This window comes from Ornithorhynchus anatinus, chromosome 11 (genome assembly GCF_004115215.2).
Source record: "Ornithorhynchus anatinus isolate Pmale09 chromosome 11, mOrnAna1.pri.v4, whole genome shotgun sequence".
Classification (NCBI taxonomy): Eukaryota; Metazoa; Chordata; class Mammalia; order Monotremata; family Ornithorhynchidae; genus Ornithorhynchus; species Ornithorhynchus anatinus.
The window spans coordinates 42,647,727-42,665,543 of record NC_041738.1 but is presented as its reverse complement, the minus strand read 5'-3'; the positions used below and the strand labels follow the sequence as shown (position 1 = coordinate 42,665,543).

General features: G+C 41.4%; 1 protein-coding gene across 6 annotated transcripts in view; it reads left to right on the top strand.

Annotated features, from left to right (window-relative positions):
* Positions 1 to 17,817, top strand: part of ZC3H18 (zinc finger CCCH-type containing 18) — a 78,015-nt gene that overhangs the window by 6,589 nt on the left and 53,609 nt on the right. For 4 of the 6 annotated variants that reach the window (XM_001508452.4, XM_039913443.1, XM_039913442.1 and 1 more), the window contains exons 1-3: positions 2,084 to 2,204; positions 5,092 to 5,696; positions 13,188 to 13,272. In XM_001508452.4, coding sequence (XP_001508502.2) covers positions 5,106 to 5,696; positions 13,188 to 13,272 — 676 coding nt within the window. In that variant the 5' untranslated portion in view covers positions 2,084 to 2,204; positions 5,092 to 5,105. Of the gene's footprint in view, positions 1 to 2,083; positions 2,205 to 5,091; positions 5,697 to 13,187; positions 13,273 to 17,817 lie in introns of those variants that run through there. The other 2 variants (XM_039913440.1, XM_039913441.1) reach the window with 1 other exon arrangement.

Here is a 17,817-nt window from a genome sequence, read left to right as displayed (position 1 = left end):
ATTTTTGTGTATCTGGATGTTTACTCCATCAGAAAGCAGAAGCAGGGCCAGGAAATTGAAGCTGGAAAGGTATTCAGCCCTTACCCATGCCATCTAATCATTCTTTTCATGCCACACTTAACCTCACAGGCTTTAAAATTGGATCAACTTCCCATCCTCCATGGAAACAAAACCAGAGTTCTAGTGGAGTTCATGTTCCTATTTTATTTGTCTTTCTCTCTTTACTTGCCTCTTTTATTTTCCTATGCCCAGGTAGGGCAGACTGATTAGAAGTCATTGTCATTCTACATCGAAATTTACTCATAAATGAAAATCAATCTGGTTTTGCTGTAAACATAAGTTTACAGCAAAATTATAGTCATGATTTCCATGATTGGCTTTTCACATGTAAGATCTGGAAATAGAATACTGAAGTACATAATAGAACAGTAATGAGAATCAAAGTGTTGTAAGTTATGTTTGCATTGTATTTGACAGGAGAGAAGTCTGTAATGACAATCAGTTATATGATACTTTAGTTGTGACTTCAGTGAAAACTAAATTCCAAGCAAATTTACTGATAGTCTATTTAAATCTAGGTTTCATTCATTTCTAAATGTCTTTGGAACTAAAAAGATTTTATCGTAAGCTCTATTCACTGGTAAACATCTTTGAGAAGGAATTGGGTTTTCTACTTCTGTCAAGAATCCAGTACAGTCTCTACTCACACTGGGCACTCAGTAAATACTCTTAATGTTGACATAAGATTCTAAAATAAAACACAGATTATTTCAATGGATTAAGTGGTAGAAAACGGGCATTTTATTGTGGCAAAGAGCCTCCCAAAGAGAGCCCTTTTATTTAATTGTACTTTCCAAGGGCCTAGTGTGGTGCTCTGCACACAGTAAGTGCTCAATAAAAACGGTTGAATGATTGAATGAATTTAATATTACATCATCATCGTAATTATCACGAGAAGTTAAATAGTAAATATTCAGCCTACAATAATTGAATAAGAATTGCTATCAGAGATTCTCGGGGTGGCACTAGGGGTCCCTGCCCCCTCTTCGCCCTCCCAGGTGGTATTCCATTTTCCCCCAAAGTCATCAAATTTCTAAAGGTTGCGTCGGCCCCTGCCAGTTGGCTGCGAGGACAAGGGGTGGTGGGAGTTCTGAGATTCCAGATCCTGTGTTCCTCGGGCAGAATGACAGGAGTTCCATTTCCTCACCAGTTTGCCTATGAAAACAATTCGTCTCGCCCAGGCCTGAGAAATGAAGTTGTTCGTTCATAGTCATATTTACTGAGCATTTACTCTGTGCAGAGCCCAAAATATAATGATGATTATGGTATTTAAATGTTTACTATGTGCCAGGCACTGTACTAAGCGCTGGGGTGGATACAATTAAATCGGGTTGGAAACAGTCCCAGTCCCACGTGTGGCTCACAGTCTCAATCCCCATCTTACGGGTCAGGTAACTGAGGCACAGATAAGTGAAGTGACAGATCACACAGACAAATAGAGCCAAGATTAGAATCTAGGTCCTTCCGACTCCCAGGCCCGTACTCTATCCCAGTACGGGACACATAAACAGACACATTCCCTGCCCACGATGAGCTTACAGTCTAGAGAGGAGTCTAGACTTACAGTCCAGAGGTTGTGGAGTGCGACCCCTGGCTCAGCCTGCCAGTGAGCACTGGTTAGGGGGAAAAGGAAGTGTAGAAGAAGCCAGCAAAAGCTGTTTTCTGCTCTCCCACCCCCACAGTACTCACTCCAGGCCCCCTTACTAGACGGTTGTCTTGTCTGAGGCAGGCTAAGCTTGGCAAGGACCCGGCAGTTGGTTATTTGTGGAGTTCAAGGAGCAATATCGGTAATGAGTGGGAGAGAAGAGAAAGGGTGTGTAAGGTACTAGAGCTGAGATTGTTCTAACCTTATCATTTTCCTTTAGTTAACTCCTAACTTTGGCCTAGGTGTCTTTCTGAACTTCCCCACCAGCCTTGGGGATTTGAGCAAAAATGTGGGCCTACGTTTAAGCCCCTAAGGATGGATTAAAAAATAAGTTCCCTTTGCTCTTCTGTTGACTGTGTACTCGTTTCTCTATTCCAGCTGATTATTTTTAATGCTGTAACAAATTGTGAATACCTAGTCTTAACATATAACCTAAAGGGATTGCCTGAATGGCAAATGATGAAGACTGAAGATTGTCATCAGTAGGAAGTTCTGAAAGGTACAGCAGCGTTCTATTCATTGACAATGTGAGATAACGTCGCCATAGACGTAAATGTTCCAAGTTAGGATAAGTTCTAGAACCCGTGGAAAAAGCAATATGAAGTCTCTACATGCTGTAGTCTGTAGTGTTAGACATCACTAAAGTGTCGTTCAGTCTCGCTTAACCTAATATCTCAAAGCCGAACACATTAAATGAGGAGTTGTAATTCGATTATAGGATAGTTAAAGTTCTGTGAGGTCCTTGTTGGACCGGGATTTTTATTTTTTTTTAACGGCATTTGTTAAGTGCTTACTATGTGGAAAGCAACCTTCAAAGTCCTGGTTTAGGTACTAGCTAATCAGATTGGACACAGTCTAGGTAAGAGGGAGTAGGATTTTAATCACCATTTTAACAAGTGAGGTAAGTGAGGCACAAAGAAGTTAAGCAACTTGTCCAAGGTCCCACAGCAGGCAAGTGGCAGAGCCAGGATTAGAACCTAATCCTCTGACTCCCGGGACTACTCTTTCCATCAGACCATACTGCTTTTCTTCTGAGATGCGATTAATTCATCAACAGCTACCCCGTCAATTTCTAAATGAAGTTGCCTCTGAAATGTAACAACTCCTTTGGTTCTCTGTCCCAAAGTCTTTTCTGTGCCTTGAAAATCAGTCCCACAACACAGAGCCACGTTGAGGCTAGTTTCCGTGTTAGGTTAGGGTTAGTTTCATCCCACTTCCTCCAAGATCCAGTCATTATTGATTGCTTCATCTCATCCCAGGCTGGAGGGAGGGAAGAGATTTGCTTACCTTTAGCTCTTGGCTGGAAATTCAAGACAGTTGGGCTCTTGTGTGGGGTAATATACATTAAGCCACATCGACTGTATCCCTAGGTGGTATGAATCATGGATTGGCTGTAACCTGGGCCATAGCTAGAGTGGGACTCTTCATTTTCGAGTCCAGCATCTCTTTTTTAAAAACTCAATTAGTTGAAGTCTGCTCTGTACTATAATTGTATTGTAGATCCCATTTAGCATCTCACAGGCTGCTGAGATCCCTCATTTTAGTGTGGGAAGAATTCCCAACCTCTTGATGGTTTCCATACACAAATTTCATTCTGCAAGCTGTGTGGGAGAACAGCATGGTCTAGTGGAAAGAGCATGAGCCTGGGGGTCAAAAATCCTGGGTTCTAATCCCAGATCTCCTGTATTTGAAATTTGTGTATGGAAGCCATCAAGAGATTGGGAATTCTTCCTACTCCAAAGTGAGGGATCTCAGCAGCTGTATGCTAAATAGTGTAAATACCAAAAAAAATCCATCAGTACCTTTAGAATAGTATCTGGCAGCCTTGAATTCTGTTCAGCAAGCATATTGCTTATTATGTATTCTTTTTTCCCTCCAAATTTTCCACTATTTTTGAATATGCTCATTGAAAGATCGTATCAGAGTATAGATGGGGTAACCTTAGTTGTTTGCTCCAGCACTGGTGAGTTTGAGAGGGAAAGGAGTATTCTTGATCTGAGTCAGAGAATAATGTCAATTATGTAATATAGGGTGGCTTTGCAATAGTTAGTTTAAAGGGGCATGTTTTAAGCAGATGACCTTGAATTAAGGCCTCTGTTTATGAGAGTTAAGATAGATAGCCAAGCCTATCAGGCCACTCATTTAATTTATCACATCCCTGGGAAAATACAGTTCTTTTTTTCTAATTCCTATTGATTTTTAGGTGGTTTTAACATAGCTCCTGTAAATGGTCTGTGCAACACCTGTTGCAGTGAAGTGCAAACATACTTCTGCCTCTAGAGTTCCAGAAGACATTTCTCCAGCTACCCCAAAGGGTTGTGTGGTATTCTAGAGTTACTCCATCCCAGATCCCATAGGGTAGATTCAGTGTTCTGGAGAGATTCTAGTCCCACAAAACATTGCCACTTTGCGGCTAGCTCGATGTTAAGTTAGGGCTAGCTTCATCCTACTTTTTATTTCATAAAACACATCCGTATTAACTCATCCCCTAAAGTGAGAATTTTATTGATTTTTTTTTCCTTTGTTGACAAAGTATAAATCCCGATAAATCGAATAGATGTCTGTTAATAGGATCGAGTTTTGTAACGATGGCATTTAAGAAAATCTCACTTTAAGAGAGCAGTGAATTCTTTTCCTGGGGAAGCTTTATATTCTCAAATGTCTTTGTAATTTCAAAATGTCATGTCTGTGTACAGTTCTTGTTTGGGTCAAGATCAGCTGGATGTAAGAGTTGTAGAAACACTAAACCCAATTTTCTCACTTGCGGGTAGCTGGAGAGAGACAAGCTGGAGATTCGGAAGGAGTTGATGGAAGAAGCTTGCTTTGACTTGAATGTGGACGTTCTTCCCCTCCCCGCCCCCCCCAAAATGGGCTTGATCTAAAGTGACAGTGGGTAAGGGCCACCAAGTCACTGAGGGGGTCCCACTGCCACAGCACAGCAGGTTCCCCTCTCACTGCCTTTGCCCCTGGGCAGTGAAGCGCCACAGCCCCTCCCCTCAAGTGCACTGGTACAGAAGCAATTGGTATAGTGCGTTGGTGGAAGCAGCATGGCATAGTGGATAAAGCATGGATCTGGGAGTCAGAAGGTCATAGGTTCTAATCCTGGCTCTGCCACTTGTCTGCTGTGTGACCATGGGCAAATCATTTCACTTCTCTGAGCCTCAGTTACTTCATCTATAAAATGGGGGTGGAGACTGTGAGTCCATCGTGGGACAGGGACTGTGTCCAACCTGATTTGCTTATATCTGCCCCAGCGCTTAGTACTGTGCCTGGCACGTTTTTAAGTGCTTAACAAATACCATCATTATTATTACTATTATTATGTCTCTATCTGCATCCTAGGGAGTAAATATATATGTATATATATATCTGTCTTTGTTTTGTAGACCAGCAGGTACTGATGGATGTGTCTGAAAGCCCTGAACGAGATCCCCGATCTCCTGAAGAGGAACAACAGGAGCTCTCGGACGATGACATTCTGAAAGAGAGTGGGTCGGATCGGGAACTGGATGGAGAGGGTGGGAGGGGCACAGATTTGGAGGAAGATGAGGAAGATGCGTCCAGGGCACTAAGTCAAGGCGAAGAGGAAAATCACTCAGATGAGGAGGACCATTTAAGTGAAACAAAGTCCCAGGACTCTGATAATAATGAACAGAGCGGGTTGTTGAAGAGCTCCCCGTTACATGAGGAGGAGGAGGAGGAAGAAGAGAGGACAAACGACCTTCGAGACGAGGCCTCCTCGGTCACAAGAGAGCTGGATGAACATGAATTGGATTATGATGAGGAGGTTCCCGAGGAGCCAGCTGCTGGGGTTCAGGAGGATGAAGCTGAGAAAGCCGGTGGAGAAGACGAGGAGGAGAAAGGCGAAGGCACTCCCGAAGAGGAGGAGAAATCCAGTTGTAAAAATGAGGAGCCAAAGGAGCACCAGGAATCTCTAAAGGAGAGAAAAAAAGAGGAAGACGATGGAGAAATAGATGATGGGGAGATTGATGTAAGTAATCGATAGCTTTGCAACTAAGTACAGTCCTATCAGCAACATTTCCAACAGAGTTTTTTGGCAGTAATGCATCCCTTCACTAAATAAGTATCCAACCATTTTGATATTCTTGTCTTCGGTACATCTTTCTTCCTCTGGCTAATTGGCTTGGTTGAGAGGGTAAACTCTTCCTTGCTTTTCCTCCACTGGACTTGTGACAAGTTTAAGTGGAAGCTGGAGACAAGCAGGAATGTGGAATTTCAGGTTTTATTATCTCTTAGCAGAAGTGAATACCCTTGAGACTGGAAGACACCCCCTTCCCCCTCCCCTCCTTCAACCAGGACCACATTTAAACTATTGCCAATCTTTAATTCTCCCTCCCAGGGTATTCTTCCCATCTTCAGTCAGCAGGATTTATTAATTGTGCACTGTACTGAATGCTGAAGGGAGTCACAGAGGAAGAGCAAGAATGTCTCATCATTTGTGGTATTTTGTTGAGTCCATACCAATCCCAACACTGTGGTAAGAACTTGGTAGATACAGTACAGGCAGATCAAAAAGCATCCCAGACCCACATGGTTGTTTTCTTTAGTTCCACACGGTTAGTTCTGGGATGGGCAGCATTCATTGGATGTGTCCCATTGCCATTTCCAACAGTTTACAAGAATGCAAATCCTATGATTGGTGGGGTTATTACTATAGAAAACATAGATCTTGTCCTTGAGGAGCTTAAAATCTAATGGCAGTAAAACAGTGAAAAGTGATAGAAACATAAAAATAAGCATAACGTAATTAGACAAGTGACTAGGAATATCCAAAGGGTGAAGAATAGAGGGAATTTCTCTAGTGATTAAAGTGACGAGTGAAGTGAGCTTGGTTTAGCAAGGTTACATTTTCAAGGTGAATTGTGAACCTGATTTTGAAGGATGGGAAGAACAAACATTACTGTGAAGATCTGACCCTGCTAAAAAGAGAGGAAGGGTTGCTTTCTTCATCCTTGGCTCTAGGGAGAAATTTCATCATTTTTCTTTGTCTTTATTATTAGTAATGTGCTTTGCTGGAAGGGGAATCAAAGTAATTTAGGATTATTATTCTTGTGCAGGTAGAGGTGTAAAGAAAAAATGCTATGGCAAATACTCTATTGTGCATCATGTAATGCTGAAAAATAATTGAGGGTGACTTTTATGAAATTTTGGCTTTTTTTTTTTTTTAGATACTCTAGAGTACTTGAGTACTTGACCCATTCAGAGGAATGTTGAGCAGTGTGGTATATATGGTAATTAAGCTGCACTGGGCAACAGTGGGGCTGGGACTGGGCGAGTGAAGTAGCTTTCTTTCATTCATTGTTGTACTTATTGAGTGCTTCTTGTCTGCAGAGTATTGCACTAAGTGCTTGGGAGTGTATAATACAGGACGTATTCCCTGCCCACAACGAGCTTAGAATCTAGAGGAGGGGAGACAGACATTACCATAAATAAATTATAGATATGTACAGAAACGTTGTGGGCCTGGGACAGGGGAAGAACAAAGAGAGCAAGTTAGGGTAATACAGAAGGGAGTGGGAAAAAGGAAAGGGGGTGCTTGGTCACGGAAGGCCTCTTGGAGGAGGTGTGCTCTCCCTAAGGCTTTGAATGACGGGAGATGAATTTGTTGAAAATGTTGAATTTGAGGCAGGAGGGCGTTCCAGGCCAGAGGCAGAGTGAGGGCAAAGGCTCGGCAGCGAGAACGAGGCACGGTGAGAAGATTAGCATTAGAGGAGCGAAGTGGGCGGGCTGGGTTGTAGAAGAATAGCCAGGTGAGGTAGGAAGGGGCAAAGTGGTGGAGAGCTTTAAAACCAGTGGTGAGGAGTTTTTGTTTGATGCGGAAGTGGATGGGCAACCACTGGAGGTTTTCTTGGGGAGGGAGGAGGGTGAGAAGCAGCGTGGCTCAGTGGAAAGAGCACGGGCTTTGGAGTCAGAGGTCAAGGGTTCGAATCCCGGCTCTGCCACTTGTCGGCTGTGTGACTGTGGGCAAGTCATTTAACTGCTCTGTGCCTCAGTTACCTCATCTGTAAAATGGGGGTTAAGACTGTGAGCCCCACGTGGGGCAACCTGATTCCCCATGTCTACCCCAGCACTTAGAACAGTGCTCTGCACATAGTAAGCGCTTAACAAATACCAACATTATTACATGTCCTGAACATTTTTGTAGAAAAGCGATCAGGGCAGCAGAGTGAAGTGTGGACTGGAGTGGGAAGAGGCAGGAGGATGGGAGGTCAGCTAAAAGGCTGATGCGGAAATCCAGGCGGAATAGGATCAGTGATTGTATTAATGTGGTAGTTTGGATGGAGAGGAAAAGGTGGATTTTAGCGTTGTTGTGACGGACCGATCGGATTTAGCGATGGTTTGAATTAAGGGAAAGGAGTCAAGGATAACGCCGAGGGTGTGGCCTTTATGAGACAGGAAGGATGGTGGTGCCGTCTCTAGTGATGGGAAAGTCACAGGGCAGTCAGGGTTTGGGTGGGAAGATAAGAAGTTCTGTTTTGAACATGTTAAGTTTGAGATGATGGGAGGACATCCAAGAAGAAGGAGGCAGAGCAGGTAGCAACCCAGAGAGGCCTGGAAAGTGTTGCATCTTGCGTTGACTTGAGAGAGCCAGATTCATGGTTTGATTCCTTCAGAAGGAACCAAGCAAATAGGTATCTGCAGCCCACCTCCCCGCCCCCCCAGAGAGCAGAGGAAGTGGAAGCTCTATTTGGGTGCAACTTGTTCGAAGGATTTGGACAGGAATAGGTAGTGGTGGGACATTGGATAGTAACTGGGGACTGTAGTGGGATCCAATAAGCTTTTTTTTTTTAAGGTAAGGGGTAATGTGGGCATGTTTGAAGCCAGAAGGGAAGGATTCATCTGACATTAAGCAGTTGAAGATGGCAGTGAGAAAGAGAAGAGTGGGTACAAGTGTTTCTAGGAGAGAAATGTACAGATGTAGCATGGCCTAGTGGCTGGAGCCTGGGAGTCAGGGGACGTGGGTTCTAATCCTGGTTCCAGCATTTCTGCTGAGTGACTATGGGCAAGTCACTTCACTTTTCTGGACCTCAATTACTTCATCTGTAAAATGAGAATTAAGACTGTGAGTCCCATGTGGGACATGAACTGTGTCTAATCTGATTAGCTTACATCTACCCCCGTGCTTATGTGGCACATAGTAAGCGCTTAACAAATACCATAAAAAAACCAGTGCAGAGGGTAGAATTTTAAAAATGGCAGGGGAGGGAGAGATCTTGAGAGAGAGTTGGGGACTTGAGTAGGAGGCTTTGGAAAGTTTCTGCCTCATAGTTTTAGTGTTTGTCAGTAAAGTAGTTGGCAAGGTCATCAGGTGTGAGAGGAAGGGGCTTGGGGCATGAGAAGTTTCAGGAGGGAGTCGATGAAAAACTGAAATACCCACAGTCAGCTCTGTGGCATAAGCGCTGAAATGAGGGAATTGATGAAATCCAGGTCGGGGGTTGGTGTGCAAGGTAGGCAAAAGGGGAGGTGAGCAAGAGAGTTGGTAAGCAGGAAGGGTGATGATGAGGATGTGGATTTGTGCTTCGAAATGGGTAGGGGGTCCAAATGCAGCATAAATAGGATTTGCGGAGTGAGGGGGCAATCTAAAGATGGGTGATCTCTGTATGTGGTTGGGGGATAGTTTTGAGGGGAGAGAGTGTGGAAGAGAAGTCTCAAAGCAACATCATCTTCAAACTGAAAGACAGATCTACTTGTTAGCTGTTTTGGTAGGAGGTTAGTTCTGTGTTAACATGACATTTTTGGATTGCCTGTACGTGACAACCATGAGACTTGTTAGCAGCAACTTGTTCGGTTCTCAGAGTGTCACGGTCTTCACTGGGCTCCTCTTGAGCCTCCCTTTTTTAGTCACTTTGACTCTTAAAAAGGAGCAGGACTAATGCTAGGCCGAAGGATTCTATCATGTTTGGCCTGTGAAATTCACAGTTGAGACTTAGGCCAGGAAAGGCTAAATTTCCATTGCATGCTAGGCGATTGGCAGTTGGGGAATTTATTATTGAGATAGTGGCATCGAGCCCTGTGTGTGGAAGGCATTCAATAAATACTTTTGGCGGTGGTATTTTGTAATCACTCCCACCTAAGAATCTAACCTGAATCTTACCTATCTGGCCCAGGTGGTGGCTCTGGGGCTTGTCATCCAGTGTGCTACAGTAGTTATAAAACTTTGAAAAATCATTCTGCTTTTAATGCGATCAGGATAATGTAAAATTAGTTGCTCTTACAACCTAAGTTCAATTTAGACATTGTTTCTTAGCTTGACTGTTACCATTAGATGAAACAATACTTCAGATTCTCGTAGGTAAATTATGCATGTTAGAGTAGAAGCTTGAGAGAGAAGTTAGCTAGTTATTTTCAAAAGAATTTCAGATCCCGAAGTTTGAGTCTACAATTATATAGGCCTTTCCTACTCTGATACTTTGTCTGAAGGCATTGTTTCTTCATGACAACAACTCGGGGTGGGAATTACTTCGAACAAGCTGCTTGAGTTCATTTTTTTCCTCGAAAACTTCCAACATTGTTTTGGATCGATCTATGAGCCAAGCAGGGCTTTTTCTAACAGCCTGTCAGAGTAACATCTCCCTTTGCCCTTTTTAGATTTTTGGCAAAATGTCAGGTGAATTGGTCCTTTTTATGGATAACTGAAATCCCTAAACTTATTTCAGCTACTCTCACTTCATTTTCTTTTTCCATTCTGCTTACTTTGACTTTATCTGAGCTGCTAACAAGTAGAAAAGTGACTCAGAATTACTTTTATAAAATTTGGTGTGAGACCCAATAATTTTTCTATTAGAAGTATACTTCAGTGAATACAGTGTTGACTAATGTGTCCTTTTACTTAATGCCAACCCCTTAGCAGCAGTGATAGAGAAAGGGATAGAATGTCAGGTGAAAAGAGGAGGAAAAGAAGTAGAAGGCCTAGATAATCCCACTTTGAATTGGTGGGAATTTACTTGAGACCTCTAAAAATATTTTTTGATAGGAACTGTTTATATATATTTTGACAGTAGTTTTGAGCAAAAGGTCTGGTTTTGACTTCTCAACCTGCTTATTTTCGTCCTTTTTCTACCTTTATTTAAATTGAATGTATTATAAGTCTTATTGTAGTATTAGGCTATGACCTTAATCAATTACCCTTTGAAAGAATAGAGAAATTAGAATTGCCAAGTCAACCCATTAGTAATTTCTACTGAGCACTTACTCTGTGCAGAGAACTGTATTAAACGCTTGAGAGAGCATAGTAAAATTAGTAGACAAGATCCATGACTTTAAAGATCCATGCTAAAATAAATAACACAAGGGGAAGCAACAGAGTTTATGCAAGTGCTGTTTTGGGTTGGGGGTGAAGGTGAGGGAAGGCTCAGGGGGCAAGTTCTCAAGTGATAGGTGATGCAGGAGCGGGGAACTATGGTGGGGAGATGAGCGGTTAGGCGTCCTGGAGATGTGATGTTAATAGGGCTTTGAAGATAGGGAGAGTGTGGTCTGCCAATATTAATAATAATGGTATTTGTTAAGCCCTTACTGTGTGTCAAGCACTGTTCTAAAACACTGGGATAGATACGAGCTAATCAGGTTGGACACACTGTATCCCACATAGGGCTCCCAGTCTTAATCCCCATTTTATAGATGAAGCAACTGCGGCCTAGAAAAGTGAATTGACTTGCCCAAGGTCACACGGCAGACAAGTGGTAGACCTGGGATTAGAACCCAGGTCCTCCTGACTCCCAGGCCTGTGATTTTTCCACTAGGCCATGCTGATTCCGAGCCCCACGTGGAACAGGGACTTTGTCCAACCTGATAAATGTGTATCTACCCCAGGGCTTAGAACAGTGCTTGACATATAGTATGTGTTTAACCAGTACTGTAAAAAAAATAGCGATTTTCAAGCAGGAGGGAGGATGGGAGCAAGGGGTCACAAAACAAGGCAACGGAGGATGACTTTAGTGGACTGAAGAGTGTGGGTTAGGATGTGGGAGATGAAGGAGGATAAGTAGTGGGGAGATAGCTGATTGTCTTAAAATCAGTGTTCAGGAGTTTCTGCGTGCTGTGGATAGGGTGACCAACTCTTGGAGGTTTTTGAGAAGGGGGAGACCTGCAGAACAGTGTTGTAGAAAATGTTCTGGGCAGCAGAATGAAGTATGGCCTGGAGAGGGGAGAGGCTGGAGACGGAAGCTCAACGAGGAGGCTGATGGCAGTAGACAGTGCATGGACCAGCATGAGGCAGTTTGGATGGAAAGAACTTTGAGTTAAAGCGATATTCTTACCTAAAATTAAGCTGATTGTAAAGCGGAAGAGAAGATGAAAGTGGCATATGAAAGTTGCTCTTTAGTCTGATTTCTTCTTTGCAAGGTACGACTTTTTTTGTATCCTGGGGCATAATCTGAGACACCTAATTTTTGGCAACTGTTGTCCAAGAGCCAAGATTTGAACTGCTGGACCCACTAATTTTTCTGGATGGTAAACTTTTGTGAAGAGGTTGCTTTTGAGCAAGCAAAGGACCTGCTTTTAATGTTGTCTTTTATATTTTCATAACGAGTTGGCTTTTGTTGTATTTTTCATTCTGAAAGAAATGGATAAAGAATTCTCACACACAACTCATCCATACCCGCATACTTCCTCCATGAGGATCACTGATGTAGAGCAGATGCAGCAAGATTTTGATGTTAATGATCCTGTTATGAAAACCCTTTTTTTTAAAGGGATAATGAAACAAAAAGCAGAGTAGGGAGTCTGAAGAAAGATTTTACGTGGCTACCACAGTATGAACTTGAAGTTTCCTGTGAAGATTAAAAATGTAATTTTAATAAATTATTGGGAAAGATTGTTCCCAGTATCCTGTAACTTGCCGTTGTTGTTTGGTAAGGATACTCTCCAAACTGATTTGCCCCATCAATCTTTCAGAACTATACAAAACTTTTACCAGCTCACAAATATCTTTTTCAGGCCCTTTTCCCCCCAGTTGGTAAAAAATAATTGCTCTATGCTATTTCCTAGTATAAGTCATTATTGGGTGAGCAAGTGCAGATGGTGGCTATTCTCACTTGGCAGCCCAGCCTTTCAACCAAAGTACTAAAAGTTTTCCAGCCCACGTGTTCTTTTTACCAGCCTACTCCTCTCCATGAGTGAATGAAATTTCTATTTCTTATATCTGACCTAAATTCTTACTTAGCCCAGGAGTGTGGGCAAATTGGCCATTTAGAAATCAATATGTCTTTTTCGAAAGCTTCGATTCCTCTTTTTGTGTGTCATTTTCAAGCTATCATACTTCAGAAGTGAAATGTCAAATCCTGCCAACTCCCAAAGCATTTATATCAGTTGTAGTGCCACATACTTCTTCCCTATCCTGGGTTATTAATGGAAAGAATTAATGGATATTCAGTCAGCCTGGAAGCTTTTTTTAAAAAAAAAATATTTTGTACACATGATTGTGAAAGTCAGGTGGCTTTAATCGTATATTGCACTCTTTCAGGATGACGATCTGGAGGAGGGGGAAGTGAAGGATCCCAGTGATAGGAAGGTGAGGCCACGGCCCACCTGCCGATTCTTCATGAAAGGTAATCATTTATGAGTTGGGTCCTTTCTCTGTAGATGCTAACAGTGAAAAATCAACACTTATTTTTGTACATATTAGTATGTATACTTAAATACAAGTCTGTGTGTGCTTGAGTCGGAGCCTGTCTCTACAGATGCTAACAGTGAAAAATCAACACTCATTTTGTACATATTAATATGTTTATTTAGATGCAAGTCTGTGTGGGCTAAATAGATAACCACAGGAGGTTTGTCCCCCCTCATCCCCAAAAATACCTGAAGTGACTAATCTGAGTTTAAAAAATTATCTCTGACAAGTAATGCACTGCTACTGCCTTCTAGGCTCTATATAAGTAACTTTCACTAAACTTTACCACTATGAACCGCTTCAGTCCATACTGTATGGACACTGTTTACCTTTTTGGTTCATTTGCATACTGTCACAATGAAGTACAGTCATTTCTCTTCCTAGGGATTGTGAGGTAGTACAGTTACTAGACAAATAAATGTACATTGTGGTAAGACTGTTCTCTAATTTGGCCACTGTGTTTGCTCCGAAACATGGAGTCGAAAGAATACATTGTGGCCCATTTGACTTGCAGGTGGCCGGGGGATGGCCCATTTAAGACAGGCCCCGGAATTGTTTTAAAAATGCTGATCCAGTTTTATAAAATCAAATAAACGTGGCACTGGTTTTAGTGATCCATTAAAGGCATGGAGGAAATGGGGATGTTGTCAGAATAAAGTATAAATTTTGCTACCTGAAAAAATGTTCTTGCAGTGAGTTGAGATTAGATGGAGTAAATAATAGGTGGTCGTTTAAAGAGCCCTTATTTTTAAATTCAGCTGAATTATGTGGTTAAAAATAGAATCCATTAATACAGAAAAGTGTGCAGGCCAAACATATTAGGAAGTTCAAGAATAATTTAACAAATTCATGAATGAAGCCCATGATGAATTACCAGAGGGAAAAATTGGGGATCAGAAACGGTTTACTCTTAAGCATTAGAGTAAATATTTCCTCAGCTTCCAAATCAGGAATTTATGAAAAATCAAATTGTTTGTAGTTTGAATTTGAATTGTAGTTACATGAAATAATATCCATCACCCTCCAAATGAGCAAACATATTTTTAGGTGTAAAAATTGTGACAAAACTGTGCCTTACCATGATTTCATAGCAAATTTATTGCTGCTGCTTATTCATCTTGTATTAGACAGCCAGGCCTTAGCCAAAGCATTGTATTTTTAAAAACCTAAACAAGGCCCGATTTAAAGCCTGACAAATGAATGGCAAGGAAGGAAAGGATGGGGGCAAGGGGAGAAAAACTACATGTCTCAAAGTGTTTAGGGGCTGATTTGTTTACATTTCCCAGAGCCCCTTGGGATTTTCTGGGTGTAGCTTGCCTCTCCTGCCATAGGGATAGAGTCCCATCCCTCTCTGGGCAGACATGGAGCAGAGTTTAGTTTTCCTAAGGGAATGCCCCAGAGAGAAGCTCAGTTCCCATGTGCTTTCATTGCTTGCTGCCTACTCCCTGATGTTTCAGTCTGGAACCTGGCTAGAGGAAATTTTCCACGTGGTTAACTTTATCTCCCTACTTAACTAATTTTAGGGTGGAAAGGGGCTAAAATATCCTGATTTGGGATTATTTTAGCTGTTAAGCCTTTTCCCACCCCTTCCCTTAAACACAAGCCTTGGGTACAAGGGCATCTGTGTGCACAGAATGGCTTATGGAATTAGTCAAGCTTTGCGTTCTCCACCTTAGTCCTCAGCGATTTAAAATCACATTTTGTAAACTTCAATCTTGGTTTCTTTCTGTGGTCTTTCCAATTTGAGGTATTGATTGAATCTTGACTTTGGTCACTATTCTGTTTGGGTATGTGGTTCAGCCATGATTACTGGAGCCCTTGTGGATCGAACAAGCAGATCTTAGCTAGCCTCCTTGCCCGCTCTTTCCTCTGTCATATGCTGAATATAGAGCACCCATTTTCATATTATTTTTACTCCTTCTTTGGAATAAATCAGCCAATGGCCCCATCAGAGTATGTGTCCCTGAGTAAAAACTCAACATAAAAGTTGTAAGTAATTTGTCTTGACAGTGAGTTGTTATAGGGCCTTTGGAAAACACCAGAATTTTCTCTCTAGTGGAAAGGAAGAAACCCTTTTTGTGGAAACTCTGTTTCTTCTTGTTCTGAATTGTCTTTTTCCATGTTTCTAAGGTGCACATTGGTCATGCAAGAACAACCAAGGAATTACCGTTTACATTCTTTATCCTCGAATTACACAAAACCTGTGGATGCAGGCTGAAAATCTCATTGAGTTGAAAAGTAGTCTTTTCTGTTAGAGCAAACTTGGTAAACCTCAGGGGAAATTATTAGTAATATCCCCACTTCTTTTGTGATGCAGAGACTGCCTTCTCACAAAGGTCCTCACTTGGTGAAAAACTCACATTGTAGAATTCAGCCTTGTCTGATGCTAAGTGCCTGCACCCTTGTATACTTTCACAAACCGTTTCTAACAACCCGGCAATGCACTGTACCCAAATGGACTTGCGTTGTCAGAAGAACTGTACATAATTCCCTAACAATGTCATAGTCAAAACTCATTGTGAAAACTTGTACTGTGACCAGAGTTGTGCAGATGTCCCTAGTTGGAGAATGTGGTAGTTGGTGTCTTTATATTTAAGTCTGTGAGAGTTCTTCTAGAGTTTACTAGATTTCTTCTCTAAGACTAAGAATTTATTTTGTCACAGGCCCTTCCACATTAGATACAGTAACTCTGCAGTACATTCGTGAATGTTATTTCTTTTGGAGATAGGTAGCTCCTGTAAAATAATTTTTTAAAATTAATAAACTTCAATGAAAGGGTACGCCAGTTCAGAAGAGGAAAGGATTGGCATTGTCTATCCAGAAACATTGACTAAAAAGTTTTAATGCTTAAACTACATATGTTAAAAATGTAGTATTTAGCAGTTGCATAAAATTATTTTATATACCGTATCTTGCAATAGAAAATACTGCAATTACAGCTCTAACAAATATCATGTAAGCACAATTACTGCTTCTAACCAGTTTGGGGAAAGACCCTATTCTTTATATTTGGGTTTTTTCCCCATCTTGGTTACATTTCCTGAATTAAATTTCTCCTTACAGAGAGGGCATCGTCTCCGAAATTGAATGTGGCCAAATTAACTAGTGTGCAGTGCGACTGAGCATTGGCAGAGTCACTTAGGTGTCTGTATGAGACATTTGTCACAATATCTCTGTCTTTGCTTCTTGAATTGCATGAGTGCTTTGTCCCCAAAGAGCCACCCCATTTCTGATGGTTACATTGAGCCGCGCCTGTTCACGGCTGACACTCCCCAGTGGACACTCATTATACCTCGGAACTTGATGCTGTGCTTTGGAATACCTTTATTCTTTAAATTAATTTTCCTTATTGCTTTGTATGGTAAATATTGTATAGCTGTAAAAACAAAGTGCTTACATGTGAACTTTGCTACCTGAAAAAAATGTTCTTGCCTTGAGTTGAGATTAGATGGGTAAATAATAGGTGCCCTTAAAGAGCTCTTATTTTTAAATTCAGCCGAATTATGTGGTTAAAAGTAGAATCCATTAATACAGAAAAATGTGCAGACCAAGCAAAGTGCTTACAAAGCAGATTTCTATTTAACACTTTTGGGATAGAGTGCTTTTTCGTTAAGCAAATAATATTCAACCCATCCTCAGCTCTGCAGCACTTACTTACATATCCTTATTCTCTCCCATTTCCCATATCAGTAGTTTATTTTAATGTCTGTCTCCCCCTATAGACTCTAAACTCTTTGTGGGCAAGAATTGTCTTACCAACTATGTTGTATTGTCCCAAGCACATAGTACAGTGCTTTGCACACAGCAAGCACTAACTGATTGTTCGATTCTCTATTCAGACTACTAGTTACCATAGTGAGAAATGGTCAAGCATTGTGCTCCAAACTAGCTTTATTTGAAAAAAGTAAATTTTCATCTTTTCTCTAAGATGAGTCAACGAAGGTAATGTTAATGACAGTATCAATTATGAGCAAATGGATAAAAATTTTTTCAACCTCATTACCACATCTCACATTTCTTATCCTTTTTATTAAGCAAAAACTGATGGTCCTGGATTGGGGCTCAGGATTTACTCTACATGAATGCAGATACCTTCCTTTGGATCTCAGCCAAATCAGTTTTCCTGTGGCGCACCTAGCCTTGGGTTTTCTCACCCAGCAACATGAATAATGCAATAAATTGTTTGTCGAAATATAGACACACCTTCTAGACTGAAAACTCGTTATGGGCAGGGAAAGAGTCTGTTAATTGTTGTAATCTCCCAAGCACTTAGTTCAGTGCTGTGCATGTAGTATTATTATAATCAAGAGCCGTTGAGTCATTTTGATTCATAGAGACTATGGATATATTTTTTTCCTAGACATCCTGTCTTCTGCCATAACCCATAAGTGCTAACGGTTCTTCCAATATTGTTGTTATGGTTTCTATCTATCTAGCTGCTGGTCTGCCTTCCACGTTTTCCCTGGACTTTTCCAGCATT